The 23,653-nt window shown below is 50.7% G+C and overlaps 1 protein-coding gene across 1 annotated transcript; it reads left to right on the top strand.

The window, feature by feature from the left end:
* The first annotated feature begins 5,146 nt into the window (after positions 1-5,146).
* On the top strand, positions 5,147-14,096 carry LOC116234422 (cholesterol 7-desaturase nvd-like). The gene is made up of 7 exons (XM_031602045.2): positions 5,147-5,846; positions 8,718-8,906; positions 10,702-10,880; positions 11,639-11,764; positions 11,954-12,073; positions 12,273-12,449; positions 13,771-14,096. Exons 1-7 carry the CDS (start codon positions 5,549-5,551, stop codon positions 13,930-13,932), a joined length of 1,251 nt encoding a protein of 416 aa, XP_031457905.1. The 5' UTR covers positions 5,147-5,548; the 3' UTR covers positions 13,933-14,096.
* Positions 14,097-23,653: the final 9,557 nt, after the last annotated feature.

Here is a 23,653-nt window from a genome sequence, read left to right on the forward strand (position 1 = left end):
GCCCAGATCACAAGCTCCTGCAGCAAGGCTCAGCCCGCACAGACGCTCTCACTGCACGGCTTCCACTCATGCTGTGTCCTCAGGCTCTTTGATCATCTGAAGGCAATGGGTGCATGCAGGGTTTTCGCAGGGTGAGAGCTGTGTAAATGGTGGGTACAACTGCATCCACCAGCTGATCTGTGTGAAGACTCTGCAGCAAGCAACTGTCTTTGCTTTCCCTGTGGCTTCCTCCTGACTTGTTATGACAACCTTCTTAATCATGGTTTGCTGCAAGCAATTAACAGTTGCCTGTTAGCAATTAGCACGTGCATAATATGATGCTGCTTTTTACGTCTGGCACCTTCTGGATGCAGGAGAGACGAGCTGCAAGATGGGGTCAATGCTTGTGTTGTGTCCCATTGCTTGGGAATGGTGTGAGCCTTTCTTGGGCAGAGAAAAGCCACACAGAACTGAGAGGCTTCAGGGAAGCAGCACTGAACCCAAATATATGTTTCATCTGCCCTGGGAAAAGGCATCAGCCCCAGTGGGGGAAAAGACAATATGAAATTTCATAAGTGAGGAAATTAAGTGTTAGGAATATATGAGCCTTGCTAATCATCATGGAGCTACTAAACAAGCTGAATTCCTCTTCTGAGAAAGTTAAAATTTAATTGAAATCAGAAAATGTGTGGCTCTAATATGGGTTCCAGTGATGCTTTTAGCGTTCATCTACAAGACAGAAGAGTGGTGAAGTTAATGCATGAAACCAAGCAAAGCACCTACTGAGTGCTGCCTATGGCAGAGCTCTGCAAGCTGCTGTCAGTGAAGAGCTATAAGTGGAAAAACTGTTGCCAATGTGTAGACTGTATTCTTCACAGGTTATAAGGTCCACAGAAGTTATTTGGAGAAAAGCTCTGTTTCTATAGAGAGTGTGAGGTGGATGAAATGGAAGCATGTTGCCTGTGGGTGCTGCCAAGTGGGAGCAAGGCCAGGGCTCTCAGCACTGGAGGGGCCACTTCCAGAGCCATTCCTCAACACTTCAACACACCTGGGGCAGGTGAGATGGTGAATATGAAATAAGACTTTCTGATGTCCAACCTTCCCCTTCTCACACAGTCAAGATTCCATGGCTGGAGCCTTCATCACAATCAGGAAATGTTGTTTGGACATCGTATCCAGGAGATATTGGATGTTGCTGCTCAGTGGTGAATCCCATGCCCTAGGTACCCTGCAAGCAGAGGAACCCTGTTGGTCTCTCCCACATGATTCTGTTTGCCTTCAGATGGGGAGCCCAGAACTGGACACAATAAGAAATAATCCAGATATTCTCTCCCCAGGGCAGAGTAGAGGATGAGGAGATCCCCCTCACCCTGCTGGCCACGCTCTTTGTAATGCAGCCCAGTGCACTATTGGCCTTCTTGGCCATGAGGGCACACTAGTGTCTCATGGTCAACTTGATGGCCATCAGGACACCAAGGTCCTTCTCAGATGTGGCCAGTGGAGCCACTAGGCAGCACAGCTCCTGGCACAGCTCACCACCTTGTTGGCTCTGCCCAGCTCTCCCTGCAGGACACAGGATCTGGGATTTATGGACATTTGCCACCCTTGTGAGCACAGTGTGGCTGGAGAGAGTGGGACACAAAACACCAGTGGCCAGAGGCAAAGATGGTGTAAAAAATAACAACAGTCTGAAATAAGAAGGGACTTACATGCACAGATATGCATGATCTAATGCAAAGTAGGAGCAAATGGGAACTTTCATTGGAATAATTTTCTAAAGGAAAAGCAACGTAGATACATTTGAAATATTCTGTATTTTTTTAATTATATTTTTTGATATATTTTTGACAAATACTGATTTCCTTCTTTAAAATGAAAAAAGAGATGGTTGGGCTTCATCTGCCATGCACAACAAGCATGCCTGGGGACTTCCAGCCCCCCATGGCTGCTGCATAGCAGAGGCCTGGAAGGAGTTCTGCCTAATGGTCAGTGCTGGGGGCTTCCTGCACATCTTCATGTCTCTCCCTGAAGAGAAAGCTACATCCATCTCCTCAGAGCCCCTTTAACTGCACTCCTGAGCCTTCAGACCTGCTCCAAGTAGCTTGTGCCAGTGCTCAGAGCTCTCCTCACATCGTGGGGCCCAGCCCTGTAGTTGGCTTTCCAGTCCCACCAGTTGACTTTCCTTCCATTGCCCTCCAATTGGCTCCCAACATCCTCCTAGTTTCTTTCAATGACCCGTTGACATTTGTTGACCTCTCAGTGATCCCTAGTTGACCTCCAGTCCCATCAGTTGACTTCCCAGTCCCTCCCAGAATTCTCTAGTTGGCTCCCAAGACCCTCCCAGTCTGACCAGTTGACCTCCCATTCCCTCCCTGCTCTGCAGTGCCCCCACAGCTCTGCTATGAAGAAAGGCTGGGCTTGTTTGGTCTTCCATTGGTAAATGGAAGACATCACTGCAACATTTAAGGCATAAAGACAGCTTGTAAGAAAGGTGGAGATAGACTTTTTACCAGAGTCTGTAGTGACAGGACAAAGGGCAATTGTTATAAACTGAAAGAAGGGAGGCTTAGATAGACACAAAGAAGAAATAGTTTAATGAGAGCAATGACACTGGAACAGTTTGCTCAAAGAAACTGTGGAAGCCCCCACATGCCATTGGAAGTGTTCAAAGTCAGGACAGACAGGGTTTTGAGCATTTAATTTAGAGAAAGATGTCCCTGGCTGTGGCAGGGAGCTTGGGCCAGGTCACCTCCAAAGGTCCCTTCAGACCCAAACCTTTCTATGATTCTGTGATCCTATGACATGGATCTGCCTAGCACATCTCATCACTCCTGGCTTCATACTACTGCTGGGATATTTTCACATCTTTGTGAACTAGTTCCAGGGACTTCCCAACTCATGCAATTCCCATGTGCTCCTTACCTAGGGGAAACAGAAAAATTAGGGGGTTGCTTTCCAATCTGCTATATATGACATTTAAAGACATCGGATATCATAAATGTGAGGCACCCAGCCTCAGGAATAGCTGGAAGATGCTGAGCAAGCCAGACGAAGCCAGAGTTGGCCCAGTTGTGTCAATATGGCATGTGGGGGCAGAAGCTGATGGCACCAGACTTGGTGCTGCACTGGATGTACCTCACCCCAGAGCCAGCTGGCAGGCTGGAGCATGGGACCTGGGTGTACTCCTCTGCAGGCCAGAACAGATAATTAGTGCGTGAGGGCTCAGAGCACGGGAACGTGACAGCAGACATGCCCCTCTTGGGAGCTGTGCCCTCCTGTCATCTGTGATTGATATATGAAAGGAGATCAAAACCTTGTTGTTGAGAACAGAAAGATTAATTGCACATTTTGTTTGGTTATGAAACCAGCTTAAAAATAAAGAAAAACATGATGAGACAAGGTTGAAGAACACTGGCTTTGAAGAAAATTCTTTTTTCCGCATCTTTTCTCGCTAAGGTGCACTCACATAGAGCAGGCACACGTGGTCAGGATGGGCTTCTTGGAAAGATGAACACACAGGTAGGATTATCTGGTGGAAAATGTCATTGAGAGACTTTGTGGCCAACGGCCCAGCTCTCCAAGGCTTTATCCTCCTCCTGCAGTTCTTCTGATTTTCAAGACTTCAGGTCTATAGCTTCTCCCCATGCCTCCCTTGGCTGCTTCTGCTCACATTCCTCCTTTCTCTGTATTTCCTCTGGGTTCACCCAACACAAGATGAGGTGTCCATCATCACACACACCTTGCAGTTCACCAGATATGCAGATATTTTTTGCTCTGCTCCCAGTTACATTCCTAGCAGTTCTGGAGGGAGGGCTATTATGCCTGGAAGCTTGTCAACTATTTTTCCATCTCTATCATCTCATCTAATAGAAAATATTATTGTCCTCTATGGACCTTGCCTCTCTTATACGCTTAGATCATCCTGTCTACAAAAGCATTAATACTCATTATTCCTAACATCACATTTGTCTTTTTGAGCAGTGTGGAACAGTGAACAGATACAGAGACCACGTCAAGCAACGCTCAGCTCTCTTGCTAAGTGCCAATTAACAGCTAACCCCCTCTGTGGGCCTTGGCCGTGTGCATTGCATTTCACTGGCAGGCACTGCTGCTTGCCTGTCAGTCACTGAGAGATTTGCAAGGCTTCTTCTGCTGTACTTCATGGTCAACTGTACTGTAGTGAATAATTTAGAGCCATTTTCATCAGGAGATTTAGATGTCTGTTTATCCCCTTTCCCAGTTTCCTCGTGAACAGGCAGATACAAACACCACACCTCATTTTCCAGCTGAGCGTTTATTCCTTTTCCTGGCTTCCAATCTTCTCACCAATTACATAAGCAAAGAAGATTCCTCTGCTGTTATTTCAGGCTTATTTAGGGGCTTTTTGTGTTTGGCCTTAGAGGAAGTGTCTTGAAAATCCAAGTGAACAAAGCATGAACTTATTCAGCTGTTTGTTGAGTTCCCATTTCTACTGGTGAGGCATAAATTCTCCTCACAAACATGCTGCTGACTCTTCCTCACTGAATTATACTCAGTCCTGTGTCGGAGAACCCTTTGCTGCAGTGTCTGATGGATTTGCTCAGCACAGTATAAAGACTCATTCCCCAAACCACCCAGAAAGTCTCTGTTTCAGTGCAGTCAGTATATTTGTTATGTGCTTTTCTGCCCTTGGAAATCTGCTCTTGAGAATCTCTTTTTGATCAGCTCTCCTTCAGCTTGGTTTTTCACTCAGAAATCATCATTCTTCCTCTTCCTCACCCAGGCAGGGCTCACACTGTCCCTCTCTTTAGGACTGCCTGTTTACTTCCAGCTGTTGTGTTCAATCCCCTGCAGAGCTACAGTGGTAGAAAAGGTTTCCAATAGCTCATCTATCTTTGCCTGAGCCTCTAATATGAGTTCGTTAGGATATTCAGCCTTTCTGAATCCACCATTTTGCTGATTTTCCTTCAACCAGATGCTCCAGTTCTGTGTGCTTCTCCCATTTCTGTTATTCAGTATCATAGTGGGTACTTTGGGTCATTGTGATACTTGCAAATCTCTGGGTCTATCTATATTATGGGCAACAAGTGGACTTTTGACAGTTACCTCTTGAACTGCGCAATTCTTAGGACCAAATCTAACTTTACTTCCTTGCCCCACTCCGCAACAAACTCAAGCTGCCCGCCTTTCCTTGGCACCCATTTGTCCTCTCTGCACAGAGAGCATCTCTGTTTTCTGCTCCTGAACACCTCAGGGTGCTGTCACACAGCCAGTGTTTCCAACATCGCTTTCCAAGACTGAGACAGTGGCTCAGGAGGTGATGTGGCATACGATGATCTGATTACCGCATGGACCTGATGTGGGGGCCACAGCCTGGAGACACATTATTCCTTACATCCAAGTGGCCGCAGCTTGCGCTCACTGCTCCTCGCTCGGGCATCTCCACAATCTCCCGGCTCCTCGCTCGACCCGGGGGTGCCGGTTGGGCTCGGGGGGTGTGAGCTGGACACAGCCCTGCCCGCCCAGCATCTCCCCGCCCGGGGCCGCCCGCTCTATAAGAGGAGGCGGCGGTGCTGGGGCCGTGCGCGCTATGGGGTGGTGCGGCACGGAGCTGCTGGCCGCGGGGCTGGGGGACGGGACGCCGCTCTTCCTCGTCCTCCTCCTCTTCCTCCTCCTCGTCCTGCTGCCCGGCAGCTGGCGGCCGCTGGAGCTGCGGCGCGGCCCGGGCCGTGTGGGCTACCTGCCGGTTGTCGGTCCGAGCCGTGGGATCTCAGCCCGCCGCTCCCGTCGGTCCGGAGCGCTGCCGCCGCCCTACCCCAACGGCTGGTACCGCGTCCTCGACTCCGCGCAGCTGCCCCGCGGTGCCGTCCGCAGCCTCGCTCTGCTCGGTGAGTGCGGGATCCCCGCCGGACCTCGAGGGAAGAGAGATCCGGGGTGCCGGGGGGGTGCGGAGCGGCCCCGACGGATCCCCGGGGTGTTGTTTCATGGGCATCCCCGCCCGGGAATGGGCAGCGCCCCAACCCGCAGCCCTGCCGGCTATCCGGGACAACCCTTCCCCGGGCACCTCCCCTGGAGCAGCCCCATCACACTGGTTCCACTGCCTGGGCATCCTCACCGGGACATGGGAGATCTCAGATGGGAACTCCACTGGGGGAATTAGGACAGTCCTGCCCAGGCACAGGGCTATCCCTGCCCGAGTATCTCTGTGTGGGTACTGCGACATCCTCACTATGGCACTGGGCATCCTGCCCGGGCATCCTGCACCCATGCCAGGTCTCTGCCAGGGCTCCTTATCAGTGTGCAAAATATCCCTCCCTGAGCGTCCCTGCTGGGGCACCCCAAACCCCTGCATGAGGTCTCTGCTGTGACACTGGGACATCTCTGCACGCCCCTCTCCTGGGGCATCCCAGCCAACATGTGCATGTGGGTATGAGAAGTGGCACAACTCAGGTTTTTGTACAGGCATCAGGTATCCCAGCTGGGGCACTGGGGACGTTATGGCACAGTGTCTCTGTGAGCATGCAGGGCACCCCTGGGCTTCTTCCTGGGACTGCAGGTCACCTTGCTGCCTTCCCAGCACTGCTGCCCACAGCTCCGCTTTTCCAGGGCAGATCAGATCTCACAGCCACATCCAGAGGGGTGCTGGGTTGTCCATGGTCCTTATATCTTGAAGATGATTTGGGAGCCATGGGATCTTGTCCAGGTGCCTTCCTCATAAGAAGGGAAGTTTCTGCATTGAAATCCCTCAGATTCAGTGGTGAAGGTGTGTTTTTTTCCTTTCCCAGATCTGTTTTGGAGAGCCATCTTCTCCTGTCATGTTTTGCTGGGTTTTTTTTGTTTCTTTGTTTTATGATGGGAATTATTCAATTCATATACACACCCTGGTGATCCCTACCAACCTGCTGGTTACACTGGGGCTCCTTGCATTGCCCAACCAAATCCCTGCCTCTGGCACCCATTCCACCTGGTCTAGCTAAATATACAGGTAACATCACTTCGCGTTGCAGCATGATGGCAGGATACTGCTGCCAAGAGGACTACAGTAATTAAGGGAGTTAAACAGCCCATAGCTTCCAGGTTTGTGAATGTTTAATTGCTTTGGATAGCGTCTCTGAGCATAGCCTGGGAACATGGCCTTGCTCCAAAAGAATTGAGCAAGAGGAGGAAATAAAATCATTTGACTTGGTCCTTTCAAGAGCCAGCCTTGGGGACCGTGCACCTCCTAAAACACAGCTGCACAGGCTGAAACCTCTCCCTGCTTTCCCCATTTGCTCTGAGACTCAGTCAGGCAGAGGAGAGCTGGTGCTAGGAAAAGGGCTGCCTGCGACGGGGCAGGGGAAGGACCCGCACCCCGAGCACCTCCCCTCCCTGTGCTGCTGCCCGCACAGCCACCATTGCCTTCCAGTGCACAGCAGTGCTGGGAAGGGAGGCACCTCCAGGCAGTGAAACCACATTGTTCTGCCAGACAGCAGAGAGAATCCTTCCTAGCTCTGAAGGTTGGGAGTTTTCTTTGACCAGACCACGAGATGAAGAGAAGTAGCTTTGTGATAATAGCTCAGTGCCTGTCATCAACACAGCTTTCTGGGTAAACGCAGACAGAACTTGGATCTTGAACTTCAGTTGGGTTTTTTCAGTTTGGTCTCATTACTTCTGTGCGAGCTCCAAGTTACAGCACCTGTAACAAAGCTTTCACAAGGTGATGGGTTGACACGCACACACACTAGAGGGACCGCGGAGCTCCTTGGGCTTCAGCTCGCTGACTGCTGGATGAGCAGCACCAGACAACCGGGGTGCGAGCGAGGGATGCTGGGGAGCGGTGCGGGGCCGTGCGGTGTAGGGACGGAGCGGGGGGACGCGGGAGCCGGGTGCGGGCTGCCACCTGGTGGTGAGGTCTGGACGGGCTGAGGCGTGGGATGAGCTTCGAGACCGGGTGCCGGCTGCTGCGCTTTGGTCACAACCCCGTGCAGAGCTACAGGACTGGGGCAGAGAGGTTGGAAGACTGTATTGAGGTAACGGACCTGGGGGTGTTGGTCGACGCTCGGCTGAACACGAGCCAGCAGTGTGCCCAGGTGGCCAAGAAGGCCCACGGCATCCTGCCTGGTGTCAGCAGCAGTGCAGCCAGCAGGAGCAGGAGGGGATCGTCCCTCTGTGTGGCACTGGTGGGGCCGCAGCTCAGTGCTGAGCTCAGTGCTGGGCCCTCACTGCAGTGCAGGCATGGAGGCCCTGCAGCGTGTCCAGAGATGGGCATGGAGCTGGGAGGGGTCTGCAGCACAAGTGTGATGGGGAGCGGCTGAGGAGCTGGGATGGGTCAGTGTGGGGAAGGGGAGCTCAGGGGAGAACTCAGTGCTCTCTAAGCTCCTGAAAGGAGGTTGTGGAGAGGTGGGGTCAGCGTCTGCTCCCAGGTAATAGTGATTGGACGAGATGATGGCCTCATGTTGTGCCAGGGGAGGTTCAGGTTGGGTATTAGGAAACATTCTCATAAAGAGCGGTTGGGCATTGGCACAGGCTGCCCAGGGAGTGGTGGAGTCACTGCCTCTGGAGGTGTTTGAGAACCACGGAGATGTGGCACCTGTGGACATGGTCAGCGGGCATGGAGGGGGTGGGTCGGCGATTAGACTTCACCATCTTAGTGGCCTTTTCCAGCCTTAGCGATTCCACGATTCTTCCTGCTGCCCACTCAGATGGGGCTGAGCCATCCCTCCATCCCCCACCCCTCACTCCAGTTTTGCAGATGCTCTCATGACCGCGTGTTCCCACAGGAGAGCGGCTGGCTGCGTTCCGCACGCAGGACGGCCAGGCGCACGTGGTGGATTCGTACTGCCCACACCTGGGCGCTGACCTGGCTGCCGGCGGGCGCGTGGTGGGCAGCTGCATCGAGTGCCCCTTCCATGGATGGCGTTTCCGAGGAGAAGATGGAAAATGCACCCACATCCCATATGCTGGAAAAGGTGAACCTCCCCCAGCTCTGCAGAGAGCACCCGGAGCGATGCAGTGCCTAAAAATCTAATTAGGAAAGGAAAAGCAGTCTTTGTCAGAGCTCACCCCCACGCTGCTCCCTCCTTTCCTGCAGCACACAACTTCCTTGGGACACAGCATTCTGATGGTCTGTCATACGCTAAATCACACTCTGGACTTTCACCCACTGGGTTTCAGAAATTACTCTGCACTCCACAGTGATGGTTTATACCAATTCAATGCTTGAATAACAGATAAAATAATCTCTATGTGACCTTTTATTCTCTTTTTAAGGCTTTCACACCATCTTTTGATACGGTTTGTGACAATCATGCAGAGAGAAATCCTTAAATTTCACGTGTAAGAATTACTTGATGGGCTTGCATTGGTTTAAAGAAATCAGCCATTCTAAACATGGCTGAAAACATGGAGAGAATTTACCTTGAGCTCTCCTTTGGATTGTTCTTCCTAATTATTTTGCTGAGAAGGTCAATTTGGAGATGATTCAGATAGTGATGATAACATTAATTAACAGCAAAACTCTACTGAACAGATTTCTTTTCCCAAAGTGGAGGAATTGTTCTATCCATATGAGGTGCGATAAACAGTTTATAGATTGCACCATACAGATTCATACTGCATTCGTTTTTGCTTACGCACTCACTCAGGAGCTGCATTTGAATGAAAATTTGATTCCACGTAATGAAGAAAGATGTGCTTCATTGCAAAATGAGAACGAGTATTCCAGCCATAGACAAACTCTTGCCAAAATGCATTGTTTCCTCTGAGACTGCTTTATTCACAGCCACGGTTACTGGTGGAACAGAACTGCGCACAGCTGCGCTGCTCCCAAATGGGTCAGGTCGATATAAAAAGATTAAAGAGCCATCTGTGTGCATGGAGGGCATGGTGGGGGATTTTGGTGCATGGCCCCTTTGGCCCTGGGCTCACAGGGCACGTGGCACCCAGTGTGTGCATGGGGTGGGGAAACTCCTGCAATGCAATGGATCCCACAAAAAGGTGGTTTTTGCAACCCTAAGTGGCACCCATGGTCTTGTCCAGCCTCCTCTGTCAGTCCCTGGTTTGGAACATGATCTTTTGAGGTCCCTTGCAACCAAAACCATTCTGTGGTTCTAGGAAAGCAAAACCTAATTTCTCCCATCCTTCAGCCTCCCAAGTGGATGTGCAAACCTAAGTAATAAGGGCAGTATGTCCTCTGGGCTTGTTTGACAGCACAGCTAGGAAAAAAAAAAAAAAAGTAATGAAAATGAAAGCTGCCCACTGAGAAGAAAAGTTTTCTCACAGTTGGTTACATATAAACACCCAAATTAATTTCACTGGGAAGGTTGGAAAGAATGGAGGACTGTTCCAAATGCAACCCATGGCACTGCTGTACCAAAACAGGATGACTTGAGCTCAGGAATTACAGCTGGCTTTGCTTCCTGCCCGTCTATAACTGAAGCCATTGCTTGTAGCTCAGTGGGACTGGAAGGGGGTTCATTGGCACATGTGCACTGTGCATGGTTCTGAGCAGCGAGAGCAGGCTGCAGGGCCTGCCACCTCCAGGAGGGACTCATGCACACTGAAATGACATTAAAGCAAACAGAAAGCAAACTTCAGGAGCTGCTTTTCTCCTCCAGCAGCCTGAGGGGTGGCAAATGGCAGCAGGGAGAGCCTGTGCCAAGCTAATGCTGACCATAAAAATGAGCTCCGAGCTGTAGCCCAGGATGAAGTGACATTGAACATGCTGGAAACACCACTTTTATCCAATCCTTTTCTTTTCCTCAGTGCCAGATTTTGCCAAGGTGCGGAGCTGGCCATGCTGTGAGGTGAATGGGATGCTGCTGCTTTGGTACCACTGCGATGGGACCGGCCCCAATTGGGCTGTGCCTGAGCAGCCTGAGATCATCACTGGGGACTGGGTGTTCCGGGGGCAGACGGAGCACTTTGTGGATGCACACATCCAGGTGGGAGCACGGCCGGGCTGGGGGCCCTTCCTTCAGTGCTGACCCATCCCCAGATACCTCCTCCCATTAAACCCAGTGCCAACACAGACAGCATGGCCCTGGAAATGCATCACTGTGCCATGTGCCAAGAATGTGGCAGATGTTCCCCAAATGTGAACGACAGGCTGCTTGAGAGGGAGCAGATGTGCTGGGTGCTTAAAGGAAATCTGTTCATTTGCTTTGACTTATAACTGATGTAATTTAAAAAAAGATTCTCCAAGAATTGCAGCGCTTAGTGTCAGCAGGCTCTCCAACTCATTGATCACAGGATGGGAAAACGCGCGGTTATTTTGCTGTTAATCTTCATAACCACATTCATTGGCTGGCAAATGTACCAGGCGGAACAAAATGCTGCTTCTGTCATCTCTTGGTGGAACTGTGCAGGCTGGAGGAGGGAATGGCATGAGCAGAGCTGTGCTGGGGTCAGTGTGTGGCTGTGTGCCATGTTGGTGGGACGCTGGTGGACTTAAGCAGTAAAGCAGTTAAACCTCAAAACGTTTGGGATGGGCATTAGAAAACATTTCTTGTCAGAAAGAGTGGCAGTGCATTGGCATGGGCTGCCCAGGGAGTGGTGGGGTCACCATTCCTGGGGGTGCTCCAGGATATGGTGCTGGGGGATGTAGTCAGTGGGAGGTGCTGGTGGAGGAGGGCTGATGGTTGGACTTGTTGAGCTGTGATCCTAAGAATTCAGCTCTTGTCATAAATTGTCCCCCATGCAGGAAATCCCTGAGAACGCAGCTGACACAGCTCACCTGGCCTTCCTGCACGGCCCAGCCATTCTGAGCGGATCCGACCTGAGATACACCAAGTCCAGGCTGTGGGACTTCATGAAGCACGTCTGGAAGGTAGCGTCCTGGCTCCCCTTGTGGCCACGCATTGTTCAAAGCCCCCCAGGCCACTTCCCTTTTCTGCCTCTTTTCCTGATTCCTGCCACGTCCCCTCTCTTCGGGTCACATCTCTTCTGTATCTCTGACCCTTCCCTCTCCTCGTGCTCTGCCCTTCTCAGCCCCATCTCGCTGTTACCTCTCCTTCAGGCTGAGTGGCAGCCAGAGCCGGAGCCCCACGGGCACTGCTCCCGCATGCAGCTCCAGCACACAGCCACCATCTTTGGGAAGCGCTTCCCCTTGCTGGACTTGTCAGTGTCAGCCCGGCAGGTACGTCCTGTGCCCCATGGAGCTCTCGGTGTGAGCAGTGGGGAGGGCAGGAGGCTGTGAACAACAGGGCTTGGCCCCTTCCTGTGAGAGTGGGTCAGCCATCACCCCCTGAGCCGATGGACGGCTTTGTTGGCGCAGAGGATGAGATTCCAGATGGGACCACTGGGCTCCATCCCTCAGGGTGCTCTGTTCTCTGCAGGTAGGGCCAGGGCTGGTCTTCCTCATCTTCAAACACGCGTTCCTGGGCCATGGGATCATCCTGCAGACGGTGACACCCCTGGAGCCTCTCCTGCAGAACGTGGTCCACAAAATCTATTACCAGAAGAACGTGCCAGCCATCATCCCCAAGTTCATCCTGAGGGCAGAATGCATTCAGGTGGGGCTCTGAGAATGTGGCATCCTGCAATGTGAGATGCTGTGTGGAGCAGCTGCCCCTGTAGGCTCGCATATTTGGGAGTTGAGCACTCTTGAGCACAATCTTTCAACTCTAGGAGCTGAAAGAAGGAAGCTCAAGGTTTAGTAACGAGGATTCCCTCGTCTGCTGAGGGTAGCAGGGAGATGCTGTCCCTGTCCTGCAGATGGGGAAGGGGGGCACAAGGGTTAGGTGACCTCTCCCAAATTGCAATTAGTTTTTAGGAGGACTAATGGCTGCATCCAGATCTCCAGCATCGCAGGATGATGTTTGAGGACCTGTGCCAAGAAATACTCCCACTGTTAAACTATCATGAGGTTTGGCAACTCTTGCTCCTTCTGATAGAGAAGTCCCTTACAGAAGGGACTCACAGCAGTGGAGGAAAAACCCTTCTAGAGGTCCTTGTTCTAGCTGGGGCCAGACTATGGCCCAGTTCAGGACTTGTCTGGGTGAGCCTTGGAAGATCCTTGGAAGACTGCTCCCATCTCTCCAGCTCTGTAGGTGACCCATTACATTATTGCTCCATGCACACTGTTGATTTTTGTTTTTAATGTCCATTTTGACCTTCTCAATGTCAAAAGATGGTTTTACAATGCCAAGACCCTATCCCAAACCAAACCTAGCTGTGCTAGCTCATACTGTTTAAATGTTGGCTTAATATATCTTACAAATGCAAATGAGCAGCACTTATTTCTGCAGGGACTTCTTTGAAAAAACAAAGCAAAGCAAAACAAAACAAAACACCAAAACTCCATAAATCTCACTGCATGTGTGTCTGAGTGGAATTTCAGACAGGGGTGCTTAATGTATGATGATTCCAAGCACTGGAATAGGCTCCCCTGGGAGGTGGCTGAGTCACCATCCCTGGATGTGTTTAAAAACTGTTTGGATGTGGTGCTCAGGGACGTGATTTAGTGGAGGGTTGTTAGAGTCAGGGCAGTATGGTTAGGTCATGGTTGGACTTGATGATCTTTAAGGTCTTTTCCAAATGAGCAATTCTATGATTCTATGGTGCCTGATTGCTGGAGGCATCCCACAAATCAACAGCCTCAGGTGGAGCAGCTCCTCCCTTTACAACATCCACTTTTGTTCCAGTGGCAGAGGCACTCTGAGCTGGAAGTGATTTCTTGCTTGGGAGCTGCAATGAGCTGAACAATTGTGATTTCTTAATTTGTTCCATTTTAAATAGTCAGAGCACTCCCACAGCCACTGGGAGGAACACAACCGCACATCCCGCTGTGTGGGCAGCATGCACGAGGCTGCAGGTTCTGCTTTCTCCCTGCAGTTTGAGCGAGATGTGACCATCTGGAACAACAAGCAATACCTGCCCAAGCCACTGCTGGTCAGCGAGGATGCTGGCATCCAGAAGCACCGGCGCTGGTTTGCACAGTTCTACAGCGAGAGGAGCACGCGGCCGTCAGTGCCCAAAGGGGACCTGGACTGGTGAGGGCTGTAGTGCCCTGCAAAGCGCTGAGCAAAACAAGCAGTGTCGTGTAGGCACAAGGAGCCTGGCGCTGCTCTGTGCACCCGCTGTGCTCAAGGCACCGAAGCCCTAACAGAGTTCCATGCTTGCTGTTGTACCTCTGCTGTCATCTGCGAATGAAGCACAAACTTAAGACTGACAAAACTCCCTCTTTGTGCCTCTCTCTGGGTGGGTTAAAACGCTTTCTGTGTGACCCTTCACTGCACCGCGTTTCCCAGCTGTGCTTGCTGCTGCTTCTGCACCACCTCCTTGCCTTGGGCGGGTTCCAGCTCCCTGGAGAAGCCTTGGCCGACGTCTCTGTGGCCCCAGAGGTGTGACTGCAAAGCCCACAGGCGTCTGCCGTCCTCCCTTCCTCTGACAGAGGCAGAGCAGAGCAGCAGGGTTTCAGCTGCCCACCACGCTCCCGCTGAGCTCTGCAGGAGGGATGCACCCCTTCAGACAGCAGGGGGACTGTCCCAATGACCAACTCACGTTGTGAACGTCTCTGCAGGTCAAGGATGTGCTTTGGAAACCCCTGCATGCCAGCAATGCCATGGATGTGCAGTTGGCTGTAAAAATCTGTAACTCATGGCAAGATCACAGGTGTCAGTGTCACAGTGACCAGAAATGAAGCTGATATGTGGAAACCAGGCTGCAAATCTGGCTGAAATTGATCTACACTCTCTTATGCTTTATGCCTGTAGGTTTAATATTAAAGGGTTAAATTCTGCCTTGCTGCACAGCATAGAGATAGCTGTATTCTCTATAGAAAGAGCCGGCAGGATTCTGGCAGCTACTCAGTGCTGCAGTCCAGCAAGAGCCAACACCCAACGTGACCACCTTTCCAAGTCAGTGGCTGCTTTGCTCATATGCTGTGCACTTCCTTGTGCCTTCAGAACTGCACCGTGCTGAGGTTCCTGATTCCTCCTTCATCAGTAACCCACGGATCAGGAGCAGCCCACTGCCCTTGGCTAGCAGCTGGCTAACACTGTGCAGGCAGTGCCTTTGCCCTTCGTACCACACTACTGCACTGACAATACTTTGCTATTACATTTTTTTTTTTAAATCTGACCTCGTGTTCACTGTTTGTCATTTCTCACCCCTGGCACACACCCAAGGACGTGCCTGTTCTCAGTTGGGGTTCACATGTGCAACCACTTCCCTGTATGTGTGTCCTTCCATGGGGGCTGTGGGAACCCCTTGGCCTCTGGCATGGATGGGGGGGGTGGGAGATGGAGAAGTTGAGAGGCCAAAGGGACATGACAGGGCCTGGAGGGGTCTCTGCTCACCTGCACCTTCATGTGGACACGTGCACAGCACATGGCTGGGTTGCTTTTGCCACACACCCAGGCTGTTGGTCCCCATTCCTCATGTTGCTCCCATACAGAGATCTTGGGATGAGCAAACTTCCAAAGAAAGCAAAAACTTGAAGATGAGAGTGGAGAGGGTGAGTTCAATCAGCTTTGTTGGGCTTGTAGTTCTGACATTAAAGAAAACGGTGGGATCCCACCAACAGAACCTGAACTCTGAGTTCCTATTTCTTTCTTTACAGTGACTAGAATAGTTCTTTCCTGTTACAGCAGAAACTAGAGAACAGGGAAATAAGGCAGGATCAGCTAAAACCTCTTACATTTTCATTTGCAATTTTATTTGTCCTTTCCAAAGGGTGTAACAAAAAGGACAACCCAGTGCTGGAAGACACCAGCAAGCCAAGGAGCACTGCTCTCCAGCCTGCTTTGCTTCTGGCTTTATGTTTACCTCTTCAAAAATCACAGAACTGCAGGGCTTGGAAGGGACCTCCAGAGACCACCAACCAACCCCCTGCCCAAGCAGGTACCTACAGTAGGTACACAGGTGGACGCGCAGGCAGGTCTTGAGTATCTCCACAGAAGGAGACTCCACCACCTCTCTGGGCAGCCAGTCCCAGTGTCTGTCATACCAATTTCCAAGCAAATCCAAATTCACAAGACGTAGGAGCATCTAAGCTTATTATTTCCTAAAATTGTTCATTTATACTTAATTTACTGCAAAGCTACAGCTGTTCTGACTGTTACACTCAAGGCCATGTGGAGGGGCTCTGAGCACCCAATGGAGCTGTGGGTGCCCCTGTTTGTTGCAGGGAGTTGGATCAGATGGCCTTAAATGGTCCCTTCCAACGATTCTATGAGTCTACCTTCTCACTGCTGCTATTATCTTCACACTCAAATGCTAACTGGAAGAGTCCTACTCCACAGTTAGGCCTACTGCCATACTGCATCTTCGGGTTCTGAATTAACAGATTAATCACAACCTATCAAGCAGTTATTTAATTTTTGTGGGTTTCTTTTGACAAGACTGGAAAATCCCAGCAGATATCCATTCCAACAGAAGGCTCCACGAAGGGTGACAGGCGATGTGCCTTGGGCTCGCCAGCAGTAGGGTTGGGCTTTTCCTCCTTTCACCCCAGGCCCCTGCACTACTTCCATACGGGACAATTCCCCGCATTATGTGCTGTTTGTAAGGAGCTGGGCCTTGGGGCTCCATCCAGAACTGCCTGATCCCCATTTTCCTCATCTCTCTGAGAACCTTGAATCACATCAAGACCGACATCGCCTCTACGCAGACCTCTGTGCCCTTCGGTATTTTGGCTCTCCATATAAACAGCCACTGTGCGCCCCGTCCAGCAGAAAGCAGCCCAAAAGAAGAGCACCAAAGAGACCCCTGCTGAGACGTTGGTCTCTTCAGTGCAGGTTTTCCTTTTCCTCTTCACAGAGGCGCTCAGCATGGAATGAGGTCCCACACGTGCTTGAAGAAATAGAAAATCCCAGACACTTCTTTTTTTTCCTAAAGGTCGTTTTATTGTAAAACCATAAATACAACACTGACATGAAAATCCTCAAGCAACGGATGCTTTCTTACAGTTACAGTTTGTCTTCTGCCTTGGCATCAACTCTGAAAAGAATGTTGCAGAAACATGTCTCTAAGAGGTCTCCAAATAACCGAGCTCTGCCCGGAGCGCTCGGCTCCTTTGGAAGCGAAGTGGAACTATTCCTCTCGTGGGGAATATTTCCATTCAGACAGCAACAGACTTGTAAAAACAGCAACATTTAAACACCTTGATTTTTTTTTTTTTCTTTAATAATCCTTTTCATTTGACGTCAGTCTAAGTTTCAAACAGCACTGATTTATTCAGCTGTAAAAAAAAAAAAAAGAAAAAAAAGAAAAAAAAAAAAACAACGAAAGAAAACAAAATCCTAAAAAGAAAAGAAAAAATAAATCAGAAGAACTTGAGTTGGCCTCAAGCGTTCATATATCACAATGAAAATCAGCAACTCAACCCCGTGCAATATTGCTCTCTATTGAGTCATTCGATCCACACCAACAATACATGAGACTTCAAACAGGTTTTGTTTTGTTTATTAACACAGCAAGTGTGACATTAGATAACCTTTTAAATACAGTACATGGTACAGTGCAGGGCCAGCTGCCCGCACGTTTCCCCGTTATGAAGACAAAGCCAGCGGTGGCGGTTTATAAAAATATTGTGTTGCTACAAAAGTATAAATTAATGCTACCGGTATTAAGAAATATTAAACACATAAAACTTATAAGGATTAAGAAAAATATTCATTAATACCTGTAGAAAACTCTGGCCTAAAAAAGATATTTTTTTTTTTTGTATATTTTTTGTATTTTTTTTTTTTTGTATTTTTTTTTTTTTAAGATGACATGAGATTCTTGCACTCGCAGGTAGAGACACACGCAGGTGCATCTGTGGTATTGCCTAGAACATCTGCATCTACAGAAAGGAAATGCACACGAGTTACCGAGGGGGGGGTGAGGAGGGGAAGGAGAACACCGATCCTTTTCCTGGTGACACACGACCTCAGCTCCCAGCAGTTTGCAGAACCCAACGCAGGCAGGAGGGCAGCTGCTCTGCCCAACAGGCTGCACCACGGCCTTCCCCACCGGCACGCTGTCGGCTGACACTCCAGCCATGGCACAGAACAGAACCTAAGGCTCACAGCCTGCTTCATCCGTATCAGTTTTCCTTTTAAATAATTTAATTAAAAAATAAAAAACAAAGAAAAAAAAAGGTCCCTGTAAGAGCAAAGGGACCACGGAAAGCAGCTCTCCTGCTGGGACACGCGGAAAGAAAGAACATCCCTCCTCCCAGCCCTGCCTGGAGGAACCCCCCCCCCCACCCACCGGAGTGCCACGAGAGCCCCAGAAGATGGACCAGGAGCATTCGGGGCTGGTGAGAACAGAAGGGTCTTCTTAAGGAACTTTGGTTGTAAAATGCAAGGGTTGGGCATGCCTGCACTCATCTGCACTGCCAAATGCTCAGTCCTTAAGGCTGTGGTGCTCGCAGCGTTGGGACACACTTACACTGTTGGTGACATTGAGATGACAGGAGGGAAGGGAGTCTTTCAACCAGCAGTCGGAGCTGGGCAGGATGTTGGTGTGCCTCACCTCCCAGGCTACCCTCAAACACTCCAGCTCGGCCGCCTACAGATCGTTAAACCCTATGGGGGCTTCTGGACACACTGCTGTCTAACGTGAGCAAAACTCTTCTGCCAAGTCATAAACAAAAGGCTCTACCAGGAGCTGCAAAACAACCCAACCAACAGCCAAACAGACATCCCAGATAAAATTAAATTCCAGGGCAATACACTCTCATTGGTTTACCATTTCTGGCCTAGCGGATGCAAACTGTCCTGCAGCACCAGAGAGGGCTGCAGCCTGGGGCTGTGCTTGGCTTCACCTCCCCATGCTGTGGCTTTGCCCAGTGGCACCTCCCAAGGCCCAGGAAGGGGACAACTGCACACAGGGTCACAGGCACCACGCACTGGACCAAACTGCTGGGGGACACTTCTCCACAGGGATCAGACAGCACCCCACGGCCCAGCCCAGGTGTTCTGTGCATTCCCAATGGATCCCATGGACTCAAGATCACAGAAAACGCACAGCAGAACACCACCTAATGCTCACCCAGCCCCAATTCTATCCATGTGGAGCATTCTGCTTCCAAACCCTCCTATCTGGGTTCTGGTTGGGTCCAAAATCATAGAACTACAGAAACTTCTAAGTTGGAAGGGAGCTTCAAAGGCTCCCACACCCTGCAGTGCACAGGGACACCCACAGCTCCAGCAGTGCTCACAGCCCCAGCAGCCTGAGTTTGGCTGTCTGCAGGGATGGGGCATCACCACCTCTGTGCAACCTGTGCAGTGCCTCACTGCCCTTACTGTCAAGAATTTCTTCCTTATACCCAATCTACATCTCCCATCTTTTAGTTTGAAAACATTTCCCCTTGTCCCTATCACAGCAGCCCCTGCTGAAGAGTCTGTCCCCTCCCTTCTCACAGCCCTGTAGATACTGATAGGCTGCCCTCAGCTCTCCCCACAGCCTTCTCTTCTCCAGGCTGCACAGCCCCAGCTCTCAGTTTGTCCTCACAGGGAGGTGTTCCATCCCTGCGATCGTTTTTGTGGCCCTCCAACAGGTCTGTGTCTCTCCTGCGCTGAGCACTCCCCATCAGGATGCAGTGCTGCAGGTGAGGTCTCACAGCACTGAGCAGAGGGGCAGATCCCCTCCCTGCCCTGCTGGCACGTTACTTTGGATGCAGCCCAGGGTCTGGTTGGCTCTCTGGGCTGTGAGGGCACAGCATTGGCCCATGTCCAGCTGCCATCCATCACTACTCGCAGGTCCTTTCCAGCAGGGCTGTGATCCATAAAAACCCATCCCTGTGCCAGTTTCCTCCCAGACAGCAGATTTCTCCTCCATTAAACAAACAAACAAACAATTCCCAGAAACTGCTTTTAGTGTCTTTGTTGGTTTTTCACTCTCACCTCACTGCTCCTAATGACTCTGCAAGGAACGACCCACTTTGACAGCTCACAGAGTCTCTCCCCTTCCATAAGCAGAAATGCTGAGCCCTCCTCGGCACAAGGCAGTGCTCCCAGCTGCTGGGGAGCTTTGTGGCTGCTCTTCGACCACCTCCCGGCTCCTCGGTGATGCAGTGCAGCATCTGCAGATGCAGTGCTACGAAATCCTAGTAGGGAGAGTCTTGGATTCTGCTTCCATGAGGGACCCTGTGTGGGGCTGAGTGGATCCACCCACAACAGCACATGCAGGAATTTCTTTTCACACTATGCCTCTTGTGTTTCTGCAAGCTTTTGGAGGAATACCAACCGACCAGAGATGTCTTGCTGCAACTTGTAACAACACAGGAACCTCAACGCCGAGCTCAGCAGCCTCCAGAAGCGTTTCCCCTCTGATTTCAGTGACTCACAACTCTTATGAGTGCGTCTGCCCCAACTTCACTGCAGGGCCGTGGCTCCCTGAGCTGCCTCTGTGTGCATTCTGTCTGCAGGGCAGAGCAGCACCACGCACAGCCAAACCATGCCACTGGGTCACAGCGATGCTTACACCGACGTATCTCAGTGAGACTGCTTCAGCCAGCAACCAACAGACCTCCATGCTGGGCAAAACCTGAGCCTGAGGTTGGCTGCCACAAAATCTCTTGCAGACTGCACCAGTTCAAATCCAACCAAATCAGTTTTCTCACAATAGACAAAACTTTGGTAAAACTTTTCCTTCCATCTGAAGCAATACAGCACAGCAGCCCATCCTGCAAGCCAGAACAACTGCTGCCTACTGCCTGAGACATGAGGAGAGAGAGACATGGAGACCAATGTCACCTCACTGCCATCCTCACACAACACCCTTCTGAGCTCCTCAGTTCTGCAGAGAGCTTTGGACAGCACCAGGACCCCTTCACTCCTCCCGTTCCTCTCCTATCTGTGCCTGCTTCCCCTGCAGATCACAGCCGCTCCCACAGCAAACCCTAAGTTGGAAAGCAAAGTCTGCAGGCACAGAGCAAGCAGCACAAACAAGCAAATGCTTGGAGGATGCACGCTCCATTTCTTTTCTCCAAACACCCTTCTCAAGTGCAAGTGAACAGAACCAAACTAGCAGAAGACAAACTCCCAGCATGATCTACCATAGGTTGATGCACCAACTCTGAGGACATTTCCCAGCTCAAAGGAAGCAGAACTTCATGGCACTGACATAACGTTCTCTGGCCAAGCCCAGGAGAGCCTCTCTCCTCCCCCTGCAGGACAGGCAGCACTCCGTACAGAACAAGCATTGCTCCAAGCAGAACTCCCAATGAGCTGACCCTAACAACCTGGTAAATGAAGAGTTTCCAAAAGTCAGACCTTGGTAAGGTTATCTACACTCCCTAGAATACAAATCTGAGTCCTAAAGGAGAGGAGAAGCAAGAGAAGCACTGGCATTTAGGGTACATAAATGTGCCCCAGATGTGCTTCTCTGCTTTCTATGAGGTACATCAGACACAAGCAGTGAGCAGGCACAGCACCAACTGCCCTGCTGAGCAGAGCACCCGGTGACATCCCGTAAGCCTCACGAAGAGCTGTGGCTGACACCCTGGAAAAGGGTTCTGGCCAGCTTGTCTTCTTACCAAGACCGTCCAGACCGCTCAGTTTCACAGCCTTCGGTTTTGCTTTGCTCTTTCAGCCACTAGTTGAGTTTTTAAGTCTTTGGGAGAACCTCATCTGCCAGACATCGCTCCATGCTTGCCCAGATCCATCTTCCCAGTAGTGCAATGATAACCAAAGGTGGCCTGCAGAAGGCAGTGGGATGGAGGGCCAGGCGGTCCCGGCATTTGGTCACTGCAGCAAGAAAGCTTCAGATCTCTGCCTCAGACAGAGTATGAGAACCAGAATTGTAGGAGCTGGAAGGGACCTCTGGAGATCATTGCGTCCAACCCTCAAGAAAAGAAGAGGAAGGGGAACTCTGGGTGCCCTCACCCTCAGGAAATGCTTGGAACTCCATCTCAAAGGAACACAGAGATGTCACGCATTGCCCTGGGTGTCACAGAGCCTGCGAGTGGCTCTCGGAGCCAAAGGCAAACCAAGTGCAAAGGTGAAACATGCCATCCAAAGAGCTGCAAATCCTGCCTCAGCTCTGCCCTCCGCTGAGCTCTGTAGGCTCAGCAGCCCACCCCACTTTTGACATGTCCTTCAGCCCTGTTTTCCTCCTGCAGGATCCCTCGTGCTTTTCAACAGGCCCTGCAGCACAAATGCTTGATAATCAGCACACCTCCCACTTCTACCTGCTGATTTTTTGTTTGTTTCAGCCTGAGGCTTGGGTTTTGCTTGCTACAGGTTTCTTTTGTGATGTGCTGCTGGGCGAGCAGGAGCTGTATGAGAGAATGTAAGTACAACCAGCAAAGAGCAAAGCTGGCCTGCAACCTGCACTGCCACCTGCAAAAACCACTGCCAGAGATTGGACCTCCCAGTAGCTTTGCCTCAGCTGCTCACCTTCACGCACTGCTCACCCTGCAGACACCGATGGGATTGTGGACTCTACCTTTGAAGTTACCCATATGCAAAACTCAATTTAGGTGACAACTGGTTTTGCCCTGAGGCCATTTACAACGCTGAGAGGTGCTGCCAGCCTGAGGTCTGTGCTCAGGCTACAGTAAGTATTGCATGATGCCAGCCAAAAGGAGCAAGTCGTTCTGGGGCAAGACACTTCAGTATAAACACCATCCTTGATCTAGGGAAGGTCTCAAGACATGCACTTCAGAGGGCCCCAGCAGCTCGGATGGGCCCTACCACCACACTCAGCCACCAGAGACAGCCCTGCACTGTCCGAGGGCCCCAGCCTCCCACTGAGAGCCCCAGCTGTGCTCCCACACCTCCAACAGCAGCTTTGGAGCACACTGCTGGAAGCTGGAGGGCCTGTTTCAAAAATCAAAATTGGTTTCCATTGGCCTCTGGGGATGCAAGTCCCAGTGATGGGAAATTTACAATTTGGCACCAGAAATCAGGAATTGTCCAAGAGGCACCAAATGTGACAGCCTGCAGAGATCCCACCCAGCAGCACGTAGTGCTGCGCCCACGGCACCGGACACAGCAGAGCACTGGCCTCAGTGAACGCAGAGATGGAGATGTTTTTGTGTTACCATGATCTCTAATTGCATACGGGGTGAGCCAGTGAGTGTGAACGTTTAAGGGCCCGCAGCCTTCCTAGCTAGAACGATTAAACAACATAACAAGTAGTGTAATGCACTGTAGGTATTAAAAAAGACATTCGTGCTACTAGAGGAAACCATTCCAAATAAAAGGGAAAGAGATTCTTTGCACTCAATCAGGAGCACTTACATTCAGAAGGATCTTTGAGCCCATGCGCTTCTCTAAGCTTCCTTCAAACCCTACTTTGACAAAACTGATGATCTTTGTTCCCCTGAAAAATCATACACCTTGGTTTGTCCTTGGCCTTGTGAAGGCTATTTCGAGTGTGAGGACTGGGAAGGTTTGCAAAAATTTTAGGTACGAGGGTTCTCAATGGCAGATGGCAGACCCCAGCTTGCTGCTGGCCCACAGACACTGCGTGGGCACTGCTGTCCTGGTCTCCAGCTCTTCCATATAAGCAACTGCTGTGGCTCCCATCAGGGCGTTATTCAATCACAGATGGGCTACTCTACCAACAAGCTTGAGAACCCCTGATGCACAGAATTCACCGAGAAGCTAATTTACACTGGGAATTCAGAAAAGATGGTGTGCTGTGAAAAAAAGTAAACCCAAGAAACGTAAAGATTACAGACATTTTCTGCCTTGAATCATTTCTCTTAGTTTTAAATCAAACTCACAAGCGCTAGCTAACATGTTAAAACTGGGAGACAGAAGAGTAACTTTTGGTT

This window comes from Phasianus colchicus, chromosome 19, assembly GCF_987193195.1.
Source record: "Phasianus colchicus chromosome 19, bPhaCol1.hap1.1, whole genome shotgun sequence".
NCBI classification, from domain to species: Eukaryota; Metazoa; Chordata; class Aves; order Galliformes; family Phasianidae; genus Phasianus; species Phasianus colchicus.

Coding starts and splice junctions, on each gene's coding strand:
- LOC116234422 (XM_031602045.2), top strand. CDS start 5,549: ATGGGGTGGTGCGGCACGGAGCTGCTGGCCGCGGGGCTGGGGGACGGG. Junction 10,881..11,638: donor TTGTGGATGCACACATCCAG/GTGGGAGCACGG, acceptor TCCCCCATGCAG/GAAATCCCTGAGAACGCAGC. Junction 12,074..12,272: donor TGTCAGTGTCAGCCCGGCAG/GTACGTCCTGTG, acceptor TGTTCTCTGCAG/GTAGGGCCAGGGCTGGTCTT.